The sequence below is a fragment of the Xenopus laevis genome, chromosome 2L, assembly GCF_017654675.1.
Source record: "Xenopus laevis strain J_2021 chromosome 2L, Xenopus_laevis_v10.1, whole genome shotgun sequence".
NCBI lineage: Eukaryota > Metazoa > Chordata > Amphibia > Anura > Pipidae > Xenopus > Xenopus laevis.
In genome coordinates, this window is record NC_054373.1 from 161502802 (window position 1) to 161521508 (window position 18707).

Sequence of the window (18707 nt, forward strand, 5' to 3'; positions counted from 1 at the left end):
CAGCTGAACCCCCGATTCCTTTGTGAAAGATTCAGCCGAATACCGAATCCAAATCCTAATTTGCATATGCAAATTAGGGGTGGGAAGGGGAAACAATAGCGATGGGAAGGGGAAACCTGGTCGAATCCCGAACCGAATCCTGGATTCGGTGCATCCCCAATATTACATTTTCATTTTCGCTATAGTTCCCCTTTAAAGTTATTTGTAAATATACTGTAAGACATAGTGAAAGCAGTGTTTCGCTGTTCTATTTAATTCTCTGCCCTGTTGGTTTTGACTTCCAAACAATCTTCAGGAAGGCAATAAGATACCTATGAGAAGAAGCATGCAAGTGTCACCTACTACATTGTTTCAAAAGACAGAACCAGCAGTGCAGAAAGGGAGAAAAATTTAATTAAATTTTAATTATATTCACAAAGGTCTTTAATTTCAGATTTAATGTATATTGGAATGTTGTTAAAGGGATACTGTCATGGGAAAAAACATTTTTTTAAATGAATCAGTTAATAGTGCTGCTCCCGCAGAATTCTGCACTGAAATCCATTTCTCAAAAGAGCAAACAGATTTTTTTTTATTCAATTTTGAAATCTGACATGGGGCTAGACATATTGTCAAGCTCCCAGCTGCCCCAAGTCATGTGACTTGTGCTCTGATAAACTTCAATCACTCTTTACTGCTGTACTGCAAGTTGGAGTGATATCACCTCCCTCCCTTCCCCCCAGCAGCCAAACAAAAGAACAATGGGAAGGTAACCAGATAGCAGCTCCCTAACACAAGATAACAGCTGTCTGGTAGATCTAAGAACAACACTCAATAGTAAAAACCCATGTCCCACTGAGACACATTCAGTTACATTGAGAAGGAAAAACAGCAGCCTTGGCCCAGCTATCTGGTGGTACTTTTTATTTCAATTTTTGCTATATGTAGCTCAGTACATTTTAAATAAGGCTCAGAAGAGCACAAGACATGAAACATGACATTCCTTTTAGTCGTATGCCAAATGAACCACAAATGCCACATTTAATCATGTTAAGAATGTAGTTCTATTGATTCACAGGCTGCTTCATTAAGTATACTTTTAGCTAACCAAATGCATTTAATGAATTGGCTCATTGCTAAAAGGGTTTGCTATGCACTGATGTGCAAATAGAAGTCATTCTGCTCCACGGTGGCTGCACTACAATGCTAATATTTAAAGTGCCACTAACAACCACTATATTACAATGCACACCTGATACATCACATAACACTAACATAAGTCACATATTGGGGCTGTCCAAATTTGCAGTAAGGCAGGAACCGACGGAAACCAAATGATACTTTCACTGTTCTACTTACAGTTGGCTAAACAGAGATGATCATGGATTGGTTGCTATGGGTAACTGCCCAAGTGCTGGTAAATGAGCCCCAGTATCTTACAAACACATATATTTCCACAATTAATATAACATAAAAGGTCTTTCTAACATCAGATAGAGACAATTTATTCAGTTCCAAAACTTAGCCCACTAATTATTTCCAGAATGCAAATACCAGCTCTTTGCTTTCTCCCAAGGGTAATTATAGTCTAGTCTATAATATAATACAAGGCCTTCGTTAGAGGGGCACACATACACGAAACACTTCCCCTCAGCCTATCAATCCCCTTAGGAGCTGCCTAATCTGAATTTGTACATTGTTATGTAACAAGATGTTCTGACTCACAGAGACTTGAAAATGCGGATGTTGCTGTCCTGGAATTGAACTTTCGAGTGTGGGGGGGAAGGTAGGGAGAAGGCTTAACCCAGTGCTGCCCAATTGGTGGCCCCCCACATGAAAGTCTGCCTGCTCTGACTGCTTACCATGTGTAAGCTTTAAAAGGTACTGTAGTGACACCCCAAAGCCCTGTACTGTTCACACCTCAGTCCCAGACTGAACCTGCCCAGATTGTTCACACTCATACAAATTGCTGGAAGGACACCAGCACCGTGTCACTGTATGTAGCACAGTATGAACTGTTCATTGTAGAGTGGTCCTGATAGGTTTCCCTGTCTCCTGCTGTATTATACCTATGCTCTCTGTGTGTGCCATACTCTGCCTGCCCTATGCTGCCTGTGTGTGCCATACTCTGCCTGCCCTATGCTCCCTGGGTGTGTCATACTCTGCCTGCCCTATGCTTCCTGGGTGTGTCATACTCTGCCTGCCCTATGCTCACTGTGTTTGCCATACGCTGTCTGTGCGTGCTATGCTTTGTCAGTGTGATATGAGTTTGGTGGTGGTGGTGGTGGGGGGGTGTTAGCATTTGGACCCCAAGGTATTTAATCATGTGTTGGGGAGGTGCTGTGTTATCCACAGGGGATGAAGAGGCATATGGATTTAAGGGTATGTCTTAATAGGACATAATAACTTGTTTCACATATGAGTGATGAGTGATATCCCTCCAGAGAGCACCAACCATTTGGTTTTTGGTGTACTACCACCATTAATATGGACATGGTCTAAAAAGTTCTGGTGGTAACATGGGTGTGGTTTAAAGTGAGTGTGGTTTAAAAACAGGGCCATTATTGGTCCTACAGCACATTATGACAAATATTATGGCTCTCGGCACAACAGAGGTTGGACTGCAATGGCTTAACCCATACAGTATGCAAGACTCCGATGCACAGAAGTACACTTTATATGTAACACAAACCCCCCCCCCCCCAATTCTGGCACAGGCAGTTTGTCTCATTCTGTGCATAGTCTAAAAGATCCAAACACTTGTCTCTCTCCCACCACCCACACTCTCTACTGCACTCTCAGCCTAATCTCGATTATTAATATACACGCCTGGAAGACTTCACGTTCCACTGCTTATTCAGTCCCTGCTGCCTGAGTGTATTGCACTGAGTAATTTGGTGCAGTGGGATCCATCTGCGATGTCTTGTCAAATCTGAGTGCCTTTTTTCCATGCTGCCTTATTTCACACACAATCTCTGACATCAATGCAGCCAAATTGGGTCTTGGCCTAGCCATGCAGATAGTAGGAATTAGACGGCTGGGAGACCCTATACGGTTAAAGATAAACTTGTATTGAGAAAAGGATCTTTGCAAGCTGCATGGTTATCACCCTAAGAGGTAAAACTTCCTCAACACTCCTGCAGGGGCATGTTACATCTGATCCTATGGTGTGCATGAAGCTTCAAAGGTTCAGCTCTAACTACAGCCAGATTTACAGATTGTTTCTCTTCTCAGTCCCTGGCCCACTGGTAGCTGCAATACCTGGAGCACTGAGCACCTAATGCAGCCAAAAGCTGATACTGAATAACAAACATCCTATTTTTGAATATTCATTGACTGATGAATCATTTATAGGAATTCTTTCCCTTTTTCACGGAGTCTACAGATTAGAAAAGAGAACACCTGTGACAGCAGCAATATGAAAGATTAGTATAGTTAGATGCTTATCCATGTTCATTCCTTTTTTAATGCAAAACAAAGCATAACTTGCTAGTACTATACAAATAAATGATGATGATTTAGAGAGACACGTCTATTATCATGTATCCATTTAAAACCTGTCTCCTAGTGTCTTAACCCCTTGTGTTACAGACCCCTCAAGTAGAAACAATGGCAGTGAATTCAAATGACAAGTGACAGCAGAATGCATTCACCTTACAGGCATGCACAAAAATGGCTAACGCCACTCTCCATCTTGTCCTTCCCGCTGCCGGCGCTCTGTCCCCATGTACATGCATCATAATCACTACCTGCAGCACTGCCATTAATGTAAAGCTTTATGATCAACTGTATCACCAATAGGCTCATTAATGGACACAGAACATCAATCTGCTTTGGCACATGGCAGCTTGATTCAAATGATCTCTAAGAAAAGATGCCCAAGATGTTGTTTAGTCAGCGAGAGGTGCCCCCAGTATTTTCAGCCAGACATTTCCTCTCTCATACATGTGAATTCTTAGGAGAGATTAGAATTTGCTGTATCTTTTTACCCCTTCCACACAGCTGTTATCAAGGCAGAACATGATTTTAAATGACTATATTTTGTCTTTGTGCCGATCCATGCCTTGTGTGCATTTTCTAGCACTAAGTTGCATTTTTGTGTGCAATGGGTTTTAGGATGAGGCAGATATGGCAACATAGGGTCACTGAGGGAGAAGAAAAAACATAAAACAATCTTTTTTCTTATAATATTTTTTTCTTTCAGGACAAAAACTGGCCCCTGTTTTTAATGAACTGCATCTTTTAGTTCAACAGAGGTCGGGTGGGGCATAGAATGGACATCCCTGAACTTTTTAATTTGCACCTCACCTTAGATGGGGCTCCAGGTTTCAACCCTATTGGTGTCTATAGGGTTACAACACTAAAGAAAACCATATAAGCCCTCATTAAAAGATCCTTTCACACAAATTGTGCAACCTTCAAGCTTAAATCATTTTGTGCTACTCAGGGCCATCATTTTTTTGTTACCTGACATCTTCAATAGTCTTCTAATTTCATACCACAAACTACTGCATTGTGTAAAGAGTACAAGGTGACAAGTCTAAAGCTGGCCATAGACTCAAAGATCCGATCGTACGATTCCTCATTTGTATGATTTTCGGACAGTGTGTGGAGAGTCCCGACATTTTTCATCCCACGGAGATTGGTTGTTTGGTCGATTGGACAGGTTAAAAAATTTCTGTCGGCTGCCGATAATATCTCTACATGTATTGCCGATCGTACGATTTTCAGTGGGAGACTGTCACTAGCTTTGTCAGACATTTCGTACGATTGCTGTCAGGGGCAGAACATCGGCTGATCTGTTCTTTTACTACTTTATGTGATCGGAATGGTTAGTGGCAGGTCGGGAGATGGAGAATCCCGATCGTTCAAAGATTCTAACGATTGGATCTTTGCATCTATGGCCAGCATTAATCTCTGAACACATGGAGAGAACTAAGCAGCGAGAAACAGGCAGAGACATCTCTTACCTTATAGCCTGGCCCAAGCTGATGAATGGCAAAGATCTGTGCAGGGTTGAGAGCCTCGATGAACACGTACACGGCTCCAAGCTGCCCACAAAACACTCGATTGGCATCTGCAGTCTCCGATGAACCAAGGAAGCATTTGTCATAACTCTGCAAATAACAGCCAAAAATAAAAAAAATATTATGTTGGAGCAAAAACAAGCTGTCTCGTACTATAAAGTAACTTGAAGTTCTCCTCCTATGTTTATATACCAATTGGCAGCTATGCATCCAGAACTGCTGGTTTATTAGAACAGATATTCATACTTGAAGGCGTCTGTTATGTTCTTGTACGCCTGTTGATATCTTCAGAGCATGATACTGAATCATGGCTTCTGAGAGGTAGGATGTAGAGAATACCCTAACAATAAGAACCATAGATGAAAGGGCTATGGTTGTTCTTTTTGAGTATCAACCCTTTAAAAGTTCAAGTCTTTAGTTGGGGGCTCATCATAATCTATAACTTGGTTCCACACATAGGATATTGGTGATCAGTCATTGAGCCATACAGGAAAGCAAATATGTGTCCACCCTAACCTCACCTGAAAACGGACCTGTCACCCACACATAAAAAGCTGTATAATGAAAGTCCTTTGAAAATTAAACATTGAACCCAAATTATTTTTTTTTCATTAAAAAGGTGTTTAAATGTCTGAGCTGTCAATCATATATTGCCTGTCCCACCTCTAAGCCTGAGGCATAGAGGTGGGGCATTCAATTACTTTCAGCACTTCCTAGATGTCACTGCTCTCCTCACATTCTATAATTGTGTAGGGCATTGCACATGGGCATTAGGTCCCCCATTCTGGCACATACATAAGATGTTGTGGTTATACTCAACTTGCCTTAGTAAAATAAAATGGCACCTGCCTGCTTTCGGTGATTGTGAATTCCATGACTGAAGGAAACAATATTTAAATAATTTATATAGTGTAAGAAAAGTTTATTTTGCTCAGCTAACATAATAGAAAGGGATTTGGAATTAATGCTTAGGGTGACATGTCCCTTTAATCAACCTTCAAACTTGGCTTTCAAGTGTATCTAGGAAGGCTCTTGCTCCAGATCTCACCCTAAATGACCTTAAGTCTAAGCCACCAGGGGGCCTGGCCCACAGTCTGAGGACCACATGGATAGGGTGAGTTGAAAAGTCTTAGGAGGTCTAAGCAGTATGTCCTCAAGTTAAATATTGAACTGAATAGCCCACCACAGTCACTTTGTTAAGGCAATGCTGTGTGTGTGTGTGTGTGGTGTGTATACTTACCTCATATGATTGGCTTTTCAATTCCTTCTAGCCCAATATAAACTTGACTCAACAGAAAAATTAGAGAGGTATTAAAGAGCTTACTTTTGCTTAGCGTATTCCAGAAGCGTTTGTATAATTGACATTTCACTATTGGAGAAAGCTAATTTAAGCACCATCAATTTAAAGCATCAGACTCTAGTACACATCGCAGGAAATGTTTAGAACACACACCACAAAAACAAACATCGATGCAAAAAACAAAAAAAAAAAAACTTACATCATTTGTATTGACGTGCCATGCCATGTCTCCATAAGAAACCAGCTGCCCATTCACATAACATCGAATCTCACTATTTCGCCAGCGGTTGTAGATATGCACAATGCTGATCATATACCACTGGAAAGGAAAATAATATTTTGAGTCAGAATATCTGACTTTCAAAGCACTTCACAACTCTGCTCCACCCTACATCTCTGAACTCATCTCTATATACTCACCCACTCGCTTACTTCGCTCCTCTACTGACCTGCTACTCAACTCTTCTCTCATTACCTCCTCACATGCTCGCATTCAAGACTTTGGAAGGGCTGCACCCCTCCTCTGGAACGCTCTCCCACGATCTGTCTGACTTTCTCCCAACCTTTCTGCTTTCAAAAAATCTCTGAAAACGCACTTCTTTCGAGAAGCCTACCCTCACTCTGCTTAACTACCAAACGCAACACCACATACAACACCACATTTCTCACCCACTTACTTCGATCTTGCCCACTCCCACACCTTGTGTATTACTCCCTTCCCTCTAGACTGTATGCCTATGCATAGGGCCTTCCTCACCTCTTTGTACCTGTATTGATTGTGATGTTTGTTACTCCATATATTCTATGTATGTAATTCATGTGATGTAGTTGTATAATCACAGTTACTTTACAGTGCTACGCAATATGTTGGCGCTATATAAATACATGTTAATAATAATAATAAATAATATATTGGGGTACACGACAGTTGCGCCCTATATTCCTGGGCCTTCTCCTAGCACATGTTTTCAAACTGTCACTTACCTTGCGGGGCTGAAAATCATACTTCACACAGTGCTGAAAACCTTTGCCTTTTGATTTTAAAGATGTCACTATCAAGCAGTTGCCAACAAAATGTGCAGAATATCCGACTCCTTTGCTTGTGCGAAAGCTGCAGGGGAAACAAAGTCATGAACCAATGAACTTACATCAGCTTTTTGTTCCAAAAGCAAAGAGTAGCACCAAGGCTGGCCAATACATAGTGTTAGATAGAAATGCTTAAAAACTTAATATTAGTGACCAACACATAAGAACCCCTTTTGGCCATATGCAGATGGTATTATTTTTAATTGTTGCTTAATAGGAGTGCCAAGTAAGAGAACATTTATAAGTCCCTTACAGTTTATTATCCTTTAACGGTCATACTTTAAACTAAAGCATATAAAATGAAGACTAAAGCTTAATAACTGTAACTAGAAAGGTATTCTAGAAATGTGTTTACTGAAACACACGACTGAAATAGTAAAGCACAAATGAACTTGAACCTGTACACATCCGCATATCTTTATACTAGAAAGTATTCATTTATCACGAGAATGTTTAATTTGCCTTTAGCAGGTTGTGCCGAGTCAGGGACATCATGGAATCCCACTAATACAATGTTTAGCAGCTCTAGTAGCGTTATCTATTCCTAAGTACTCTGCTTTCATTCTGTTCTAGGCAAATGCACACAAGGAGTTTTACTGCCCGCATTTTGTGGTTTTTTATAGACATACTTATGCAGTTTTTTCCATTGACTTGTTGTGGAAGGGTATTTTCAGTACTTTTTTTTTTTTTTTGGCCATGATTTTGCACCTAAAGAATCAGACACACGCATCACTCTTGTTACAAACACTGGAAATGAAACCAGCCAAACTAGGTATACTTTTGATGCATTGGAGCAGGCTCAAGGCCTTCTTGAAAGCTCAACAATGCTGAAACTGTGAAAAAACACTGCATTGTGGGAAAAAAACATGGCTATTTCACTGAAAATTGCTCATTGGTCAATGCCCTTTGCGGACATAAATGAGCATTCTCGTGGGCCTTTTCTTTAAAGGGGGACTACACCATCACAAAACTTAACTCACATAGTTTTTTCTAAATTGTAAGTTTTAAAATTAATTACGGTAGTTGGTGGCAGCTCTGTACAGCCGGGTTACCAATTTAAACTGTTAATGAAGAAATTCACCTTTCTTTTACCATTTAGAATGATAAAGATTCTAATGAACTTTTCAACAGGTCTTTATGATTTCATTTGTATAGTTTGTGATTTAATTATCCTCCCTATTCTGACACTTTCTTGTCTGCAACTAAAATCTAGTTAAGAGGGATCACAGGGATTTGTGTCAGGAACCAGAAATAGGTTATCATAATCACTTTTACATTCAATACCTCCTTCTACAACACAAAAAAGTACTTAAAATAAATTTTTTGTCACTATTTATGGTCCTGGCAGGGGTTATTTGGGCCTTTATGTACTTGAAATGTCAGGGCTATTTTGGATCAGTCTGGGCCTACTCTTTACCTCCCCTATCAGTGAATATTTGTATTCAATCGGTATGCTTGATGTATATGCCCATCTATTGCTTAGAGTTGCAAAATACACTTTTTAAATATGTAATAATATTAATAAGAATAGTAGGTCAATAATTTGTCACTGCATGTTTTAGGGTCAAATCGCAGGTGAGAAAACGTACACTGTGCTTCTTTTCCTGAAGTCTCCCTGAAGATTCCTTCCAACGAAACCTCTGGTGACTTCGGACAATGAAGTACAGCTTATGTTTTCCCACTGGTGATTTACTTTATTGCCGGTGGGAAAGCATTTTTGTGGGAGATTTGTTGCTCATGATAGTGCAGATTTAACCGCAAGCAACAAATCTCCCCTTCAACCTAAAGGCGAACAGCCCCCTACATTTCCCTCCCTATCTCTGTCAATAGTTCCCATCAGTATGTCTCCTGTTGTTTCAGTTGAGATCTTTAACTTGGCAGTGAAACAGTAAGTAGCTTGGAATTATGAATGTCATTGGATGAGCTTAGTAAACTGCTTATGTACTGCTCGGCTTCCCACCAAAAAACTGGTTCTGCTGTACAATGACCTGCAGGGTACTTAGGTATGGCATATATGCAGTTTAGAGGAATATTAAGATATGGGAGACTTACCAGTAGAGGTATGGTTTATCCTTATCAACATTGATATTATTTAAAGGATCCATGCGAAACCATGTGTTCAGAGTAAAACCATTCTGGTAAGGCCACTTGGCAATTGGAGGCAGTGCGATAGCCTGAGATCATGCAAAGAAAATAGAACATTTCACATTTTTTTCACATTTAAATTTGGATAGATGTATCCAGCACATACAAATAAACTATTACTAAACAACAAGTGCCCTATTCTACACTGATGGTGTGTCTGTGTGTATATATTCCTGAAAAACCATTTTATTCTACAAAGTGTAATTACTTGCTATGGAATGGTGTGCTCCAACTTTCACCTTGAACCACTGCCCCCATGGCTACACATAGCAATGCATTGAAAGCAAATACAAAGTTTGGCCCAACAGAAAATTCGATTGAAGTGCATAGCCTTCAACGTTTTTATTGTTACTGGTTGCTTAAAGTATTAAACACATTTGGCAATTGGATAAAGTACTAACTATCTTAAGTATCTTGCTTTTATTTCTGTGCATCTTCTGTTGCAGTTAGCAGCCAGTGTCTGAATAGACTCTAGCCAGTGTGTCAGTGACAGGCGGATTAGAGAGATACTGCCTGCAAATCCCTGACAAGAAGGAAAGTCTCCCTACCCAAAGGAAGCATCAGTGCGGATTAGAGGCAAAGCTCATTTAATGTCACCAGTAGTTTAAGGTCATTGTGTTGTAACAGAACGTCATGCTGATTGGTGCTAATGTCTTCTACATGATTGTCTCTCATAGGCTAATGCTATTGTCATACACATTAACTGGTCAAGGGATCCCCACTTAACCAGGTTGTAAAGTGTGCATGTTCCGACTACAATGTCCCAAAACATTAAAGTATACCTAGCTGGAAAAAAGTATATGGTTTGTGGCAGGTCAGGACTGAGAATTAAAATAGGCCCTGGCATTTCAGGTACACAGAGGCCCAATCAGCCCACATAGAGGCCCAAACAGCCCCCACCAGCCTACTAAATACTGACTTACAATGGGACCTTATAGCAGCCCTTCTGGCATTTGCCAGAACCCACAGATTGCCAGTCCAGGCCTGGTTTGTGGGGGGCACAGTACTGGCAATTCTGCAACATTCAGACCCAAAACCAAAGAGTCTGTAGGTACTAAGATTGTGGTTGTCAAAGTGTTTTAGTTGAAGCCCTACTTGAAGGTTCAGTAAATGGGAACAGGCCCCCTGATCGTCTAAAGTTGGCCATACACACAAAGATCCACTCATTTGGATCCCCCAATATGCTCATTTTGAGGTGGGCAATAGGCTGATCCGATCGTGGACCCTAGGGCCCAGTGACTGGATCTGAATGACAGGAATACAGGAGGTTCCGCATCAAGGAACTAATCCTATCCTTGCTCAAAAGGGATTTTTAAACCTGTCAGATTTTCGGCCAGATATCGATTGGGGAAGCCCATCGGAGGGATCCCTACATAAGCCAATAAACTGCCTACATCATCTGTCATCAGCTTTTATCACCCCATATATGGCCACCTTAACCATTGGACCAAGAACCCCTTAGCTCTTGAATTAAGGAAATATCAGTGTTTTGGTCATATATTCATGTAATTGTTGGACAGCAAATAAATATTATTTATCTAAAATTTCACCCTTAACTGACAATCAAGATGAGCTTTCAGGTAAGCAGGGCTGTATTATCAATCTATGCAATCCCAGTATGAACTGTAGGAGTTGTGCATGTATTGATTGCCTATGAGTCCCCCCCCCCCCCACACACCCAAAGTTCTGCTGTCAAACTGCATGACAATCCAACTGGATGTCAATACTCCAATCATACCCTACACACAGTGGAGCCAGCATCACAGATTGGGAACCACTGCTCTAAGAGGATGCCAAATATTGATGAAGCATCTGGCACATAAACCACCACATCCCAAGTCCCAGGGAGTTCAGTGCTGTGGAGTGATGCCGTATGCATCAATAAAATCACTGTACATTTTGCCCATACTTTATTAACACTAAATTTAACGTGAACCCATTTATTATGCATTAATGTAACTCGCAGTGAATCCCCAGAGCGGCAGAAACGACAAGAGTTCACATATGCTTTTGAAGAAGAGGAACTTACTGCGGCACTCCTTCCAGGAAAGTTGAAAAATGTGTCAGGCCCGTGTCTCTGTGGCATCTGATTGAGCACGGATAACAGTTTCACCGCATGTCTTGGCTGCCAAAACATTAAGAAATGCACAGGCTTAGTAGAAGCACTCGCCAGCATGAGAAACCATAAATAGCAATGGATTAGAGAATTTTTAACTCAGAATGGGCTGTTTGAGGCTACTTTAAAGAGGCACTCAATCAACAAGAGAAACACGTTTAATTTAACATGTCTCCAGAGAGAATTTATGCGAGCCTAATGCTGCAGTGCACCGACATATGATATCTTGCGTCTCTGACCGCAGCTTACCCAGATTCCATTTTCTCCCCGCAGCATGCTGAACAGAAGCTTGAGCTCCTTCACTGTGATACTGTAGCTGGCGAGTACTCCCAACATATCAACTAGAAGATCTGAAAAGAGAAGAACATGTTAACCTCATTTGTCTCATTAGCACCCTCTCTTCTTGCTATGGTTTCCGCCTTCACTTCGAAAAATTGATACTGATAAACTTATAGCAATACAGGTATGGGACTTGTTATTAGGGATGAACCGAATCCACTATATTGGATTCACCCAAATCCATCTTAGAAGATTCGGCCGAATACCGAACCGAAGCCAAATCCTAATTTGCATATGCAAATTAGGGGCGGGAAAGGAAAAATTGGTTTACTTCCTTGTTTTGTAACAAAACGTCACGTGTAATCCCGCCCTCCCCACAATTTGCATATGCAAATTAAGATTAGATTTGGTTCGACCAGGTACAAGGATTCCTGGATTCGGTGCATCCCTACTTGGAAGCCTGGGACCTGGGTTTTCCGGATAAGAAGTCATTCCCAGGGGCGATTCTAGCCATTATGCCGCCTTAGGCGGCCTTTTTTTGCCGCCCCCGCCCCTCCCCACGGCACACACCTTTAGAGCGCCGGAGAGCGCTCTCTGCACTAGAAGAGCCGAATTTCCAGGTTGAAAACCGGAAATCCGGCTCTTAGTTACCAGGAGCGGCAACCAGGGGGGCGCTGCCGCCTGAGGCGAGTAGCTCAACTCGCCTCATTGGTGGAGCGCCCCTGGTCATTCCATAATTTGGATTTTCATTCCCTAAGTCTACTATAAAATCATTTAAACATTAAATAAACCCGATAGGCTGGTTTCGCTTCCAATACGTTTACATGAACACGGCAAACTCATATGATATAAGTAGAGATGAGCAAAATATTTCTTCTCGTTTCGCCAAGAAAAAATTCCCATAGACTATAATGGATAGTAAAAAAAAAATTGTTGCCTGGGTTGAAAAATTGTTGTGCATTAACTTCAATGGCGACTTTATTGTGGTTTTGCAAATTTCTGGCAAAGCAAAAAGGTTAGATTCGTACATCACTAAAACTACAGTCAGCTGCTTCAGCTCAGTGACCAACAGTATATTTAGGACCTCGATTTTTGACAAGGGATAGCAACCAAACAATGTTAATTCAAGGAAAACAAATCTGGGAGACAAAACAAATACAGCTTGTCTAAATGGGACTGCGACAAAACAGTGTAAATTCCGGGAAAGGGTAAATTCTGGGAACATAAAATCAGGGTTCTTCTATAAAAGTCACTATATTGAGCAAATTAACTATTAATTCAGATTCAAATTACATGATAGCTCAGAAGCCAATACATTCCACATCAGACCTTAATTATTAGCCATGCAGTTAACATAATAGTTGAACCTTTGCTTGATGATTTCCAATGACCCCTAAGATTAGCTTCCCAGTAGCAGCCCAGAACACACTGAGCATGTGCAGTGCCACTGACACTCAAAGATCTAACAAGATCACAAGACAGCTTTAAAAGTCTGGATCATTACGTTATAGGGCTGTTGGCCGCAGACCCTCAGAAAAATTCTGCAGAACTCTATATGTATGCAAGAATGGAATAGGAACAAGAACCACATAGGTCACCAGAAAAATATGTTTAAAATGTAAATATCTTAACAATAACATTTTAACTGCCTTACCATATGCTCCAGGAGCACTTAATCATAGGCTAAAGAATTTTTTTTTTTTTAAAGAGACAGTACATCCCATACATTTAGGGGGTTGTTTATTAAGGATCAAGTTGTGTTTTCCATGAAAATTTGAGTTTTCAAGTTTATTTTTTTTGGTCAAAATTTACATTTTCAGATTATAAAAAAAAATTTAAATTATTATTTTTTTTTTTTTTTTTTAAACGCAAAATTTTTCGAGTTTTATACCCCCACCGTGGAAATTGCTCGAATATGAAAATACACAATCTAAAACCTGTCGAGGTCATGTAGGAGTCATTGGTAGAGGTCCCTTGAGCAATTTGTTAAAGTGATACTGACACTAAAACTTTTCTTTTCAAAATACTATTCTACGTTAAAAGTTACCTATAGGTTATGTTTTTAACACTGTTTTGAGTTGACTACTGATCCTGAATATTTATCCAGGTACTTGCAGCAACATTGAAGCATTGGCATAAGAAAAATACAGCTAGTGGCATTTTAGAAAAGCATTCTAGCCCCTGGGCAAGCAGGTATGAGCTGGGAATGTGGAGTCTGTATGAAACAAATCTGTGCAGGTATGAGCGCACACAAATATGCACAGCAATATCTATCTATGTCAGGGATGCCCAGAGGTTGAGGCTCAAGGCTGTAAAATATAACAATAGGTGAAAGGTTATACATACACTATATTTAATCTCACTCCTTTATGACATAATGTTTAGAGGGGTCTTAGGTCTTAAGCAGCTCTCCACTTTGGAAGCTAAATGGTTTCTATGGTGCAATTTTAACTAGGGACACGTTTAAGCAAGTTTAAGGTTTAAACAAGGGACTGGATGATGAACAGAAGGGAGCATGAATAAAAAAGTAATAAACATTGAAACAGTAGCCTCACAGAGGTTGCCAGGGCCATTTCAAAACAGAAAAGTGGCACAAGTATGCAAAACATTCACACACTGTAAAAAGAATAAGAAAAAAAAAAGCTAAACTACCCAGACATATTTTCATATAGTTTAATTTGTATTACTGTAGTCACGGAGCCTAGTAATCATAACACTGTAAAAGTTTCATTTTGGAGAGGGTTAAGCTAGAAAGGCAAATCACAAAATATTAAAACTGAAGTGTAGTTGGAAAATTTATTTGCAGATATTAAATGTTATTTTGAAGGTGAACTTGCCCTTTAAGTATCTCCAGAGAGGAAGGGGCGAATGGCTCTACTTTGTTTAAATTATGCCACTTACATCATTATACACAAATATTCATAAGGGTCAGGGCACACACTCAGATTCGGGGAGATTATTCGGCCGGCAACAAATCTCCTCTTCTTCGGGGCGACTAATCTCCCTGAAATGCCTCCCACCGGCTAGAATGTAAATCGCCGGGGGGATAGTACTCAAAGAGCTTCTTTTTCCGAAGTCACCCGAAGTTGAAACTTTGGGCGACTTCAGGAAAACGAAGCGCTCGGAGTGTCATACCGTCTGCGATTTACATTCTAGCCAGCAGGAGGCATTTCAGGGAGATTATTCGCCCCGAAGAAGAGGAGATTTGTTGCCGGACGAATAATCTCCCCGAATCTGAGTGTGTGCCCTGACCCTTATGTATAATGATGTAAGTGGCATAATTTAAACAACGCAGAGCCATTTGCTCTGCTTCTCTAGAGATACTTAAAGGGCAAGTTCACCTTCAAAATAACTTTTAATATCTGCAAATTACATTTTTCTGATTATGGAATCCCTTATCCAGAAACCGAGTATGCAGAGATCTCCGAATTACAGGAAGGCCATCTGCCACAGACTTCCATCTCCCAATTGTTTTCATGATTTCCCTTTTCTCTGTAATAATAAAACAGTAGCTTGTACTTGATGGCAACTAAGCTGCACAAATGAATGTGCAAACACTGTCCTAGTTGTTCAGAGGCACAACCTCTATCTACAGCCCAAAGTGTAGGGACTCAATGGTCAAATTGGATTCAGGTGGCTGGCTTTAAAACTGCAGCATTGGGAAGCAATACAATCCTAATTGAAGAAAGCCGGTCGCACTTTAAACTCTGAACAAAAGTTTATTGCTTGTGCAGAGTTAACAAGTCTCAGACACTGGTTGGTTATATGCGAAAGGAATTAAACACCTTTTTGTAGTATCTATGTGTACATACTAGGCATACATACTAATCAAAAGCCAATTTTCAACATTTGCTTGTGTGTAATCTTTAATGCTCTATGCCATTACAGCCACAATACTCAATGCAAAATTAAATAAAAGGCATCCAAGGAAACAAACCCAAGTGGTGAACCTGCAAAGGGATAACCCTTGAGCATCAGTTCTCATTATAGGAGTAAATTCTAACAAAGCAACCCCAAAAAACCTGTGATGATGGCAAGGGGGGGAGGTGGTTAATATTGCAATTCGCAAACATGGGGGCTCCTCCAGCTACAATCAAACCCTGCATCCCCAATACAGTGAAACCTTTTTTTTTTTTTTTTTATATACCCTGATTTTAAGTTTTCCCTCATTTTACATTGTTGTTTTGTGGTCCCAACTATATATTATGTGAGCAAGATAGTTAGCACAACCTCGTAGAATCTTTTCTTTTCTTCTATGTCAAAAAGCAGGTTATCCAGTGGCCACTTACCACCGGCAAATATAACAAGAATTAAATTGGAACAGCACAGTCTTCTTAAAACAAAAAATGCCTTTATTGCAGACTTCTGGGGCATTACAGCAACTTCCAGGCCTCACATGGCCTTTTATTAAGCTTGATAAAAGGCCATGTGAGGCTTGAAACGTTGCTGTAATGCCCCAGAACACTGCAACCCAACTATATATTATGCATAATACATTTCCCTAATTTTACATTTTCCTGGATTTTAAACCATTTTTCTTAAAGGGCATGTAAAGAAAAAAATAAAATCCCATTTTTTACATCTCCAATATACTTTAATTAAAAAATGTGTACCGTTTTTATAAGAAACCTGACTGTATGCAGTGAAATTCTCCCTTCATTTACTGCTGTGGATAGGAATTGTCAGACGGTCCCTAACTGCTGAGCAGGGAAACAATCATACTTATGAACAGCAGGGTGAGCCCCCGCCTTACTTCCCAGCCATGCAGAACTCAAGCAGCTTTGTTTATGATGATCCCTAAGCAGGCCAGACCACACTGAGCATGTGCACAGTCTTGGTCTTGCAAAGATGTTTAACAAAGTTACAAGATGGTGACCCCCTGTAGCCAACTTTGAAAGCATAAATTATTTGTTTGATTAGGCTTGTGGTGCAGTAAATTCATGTTTATATTTAGTATACAAAATACAGCTTTTCTAGCCTTATTCTACTTTAGACTTTACATGCCCTTTAAGGATGCACCGAATCCACTATTTTGGATTTGGCCGAACCCCTGAATTTTTTGCGAAAGATACGTTAGAAAACCAAATCCTAATTTTTGACTTTTTGTGACAAAGTCATACAATTTCTCTCCCCGCCCCTAATTTGCATATGCAAATAAGGATTCGGTTCGGCCAGGCAGAAGGATTTGGCCGAATCTGAATCCTGCTGAAAATGGCAGAATCCAGGCAGAATCCCAAACCGAATCCTGGATTCGGTGCATCCCTAATTTTTTTTCTGTCCCGTGAAAAACTTAAAATGGGGGTTCTACTGTATTTAGACAAATTGTATCATTCACAAACATGGGTGCTCCTCCAGCTACAATCAAATGCTGCAGCCCCAATATTTAGAGAAATTGTACCTGCAATCATGTCATCCACAGAGGGCATCTTCAGAAGAACTTGCTCAATGAGGCCAACTTCGGTGCTGGTTTGCAGGTTCCGGACACTCTTCCGTAGAATAGCAGTGAACATGCTCCAGATCTCGGCCTGGCATGTCACGTCACAGTGCTCTAACAGTTCCGACATACACGTTATGCTTTCTGCATCTTGAATGATAAAATTCATCTCCAGGTCAAATTCTCCTCCAACCAACTAAGAAGGAAAAAAGAATCACACTGAATATGGCAGCATTTAGACGCTGTATACATATTTTTTGGAGGTAGGAAATAAAAACAGATATTCTCAAAATTATACTCTAGTATCATCTTACAGAAGTCATGCAGTAGTGAAATCTTCTAAAAAAATTTTTGAGATGGCTTCTCTGAACATCTAGGCTTTGGAAGTTCAAGGGAAAACAAACTTCAGAGTTACAGAGTTAGAAGAAAGTCAGCATGATGTCAGCCTACCAGTGTTTGAAATATACCAACCACAGTGATAAGATGCTGCACTCCTAGAAGTCTCACGGTAACTTATCTATACAGGAAGAATGAATATATCCCATATTTAAAAGATGGTGGTTCAGGCTGTGTTACCCTTTTTTCCCCTAAGTGCATTTTTTTTTCTAAAAAGATCACAGGCCTTCCAACTTTCCTTGCCCTTTAAGAGTTTTACATTGAAGCATAAAAGAAAGGACATTTGCATAAAACGTGGGCATCAGTTGTGATATTGATATAGTTAAGATTTTTCATTAATGTTAATGCCCACATTAAGGGGCATGTTCACGAACACTGGAGACAAAAATCCACGGTGATGTTGCCCAAAGCAACCAATCAGCAATTAGATTCAAACAGTCAAACAAAAGCAAATATTTGAATGAATGCTATGGGCAATATCACCTTTGATGCTTAACTTGTAGGGCAGCGGTCCCCAACTTTTTTGGCCGGGGACCGGTGTAGAGCCAAATTTTTTCCCAATTTTTATTCTGGCGCACCACGTTAACTGGTTGCTAGGCTCGGCGGCCCAGATCAAGGCTGTCCGTGGCCCGGCGGTTGGGGACCCCCTGTTGTAGGTGGACTGTTCAAATCTAATTGCTGACTGATTGCTATGGGCAACATCACCGGTTTTCAGTGTAGATAAATATGCCCCTTAGCTGGACAGTTTGGCGGTTTCAACTAGGGATGCATCAAAACGCACAATTTTAGGATTCAGCTGACTCGCCAGGCACTTGGATTCAGCTGAAATCCTGCTGAAAAAGGCAGAAACTTGGCTGAATCCCAAATCAAATCTTGGATTCCCTAGTTTTAACAAACCTCACTGTAATCCCGTTGCAGATGATGTGACCCTTTAGAAAATTGGTT

General features: G+C 40.4%; 1 protein-coding gene across 4 annotated transcripts in view; it reads right to left on the reverse strand.

Annotated features, from left to right (window-relative positions):
- LOC108707564 (neurobeachin) overlaps nt 1-18707 on the reverse strand; it is a 390963-nt gene that overhangs the window by 279323 nt on the left and 92933 nt on the right. For all 4 annotated transcript variants that reach the window (XM_041582642.1, XM_041582644.1, XM_041582643.1 and 1 more), the window contains exons 2-8: nt 17331-17562; nt 11903-12003; nt 11567-11662; nt 9445-9566; nt 7291-7417; nt 6506-6625; nt 4950-5096 (exon numbers count right to left, since the gene is read on the reverse strand). In XM_041582642.1, coding sequence (XP_041438576.1) covers nt 4950-5096; nt 6506-6625; nt 7291-7417; nt 9445-9566; nt 11567-11662; nt 11903-12003; nt 17331-17562 — 945 coding nt within the window. The remainder of the gene's footprint in view (nt 1-4949; nt 5097-6505; nt 6626-7290; nt 7418-9444; nt 9567-11566; nt 11663-11902; nt 12004-17330; nt 17563-18707) is intronic.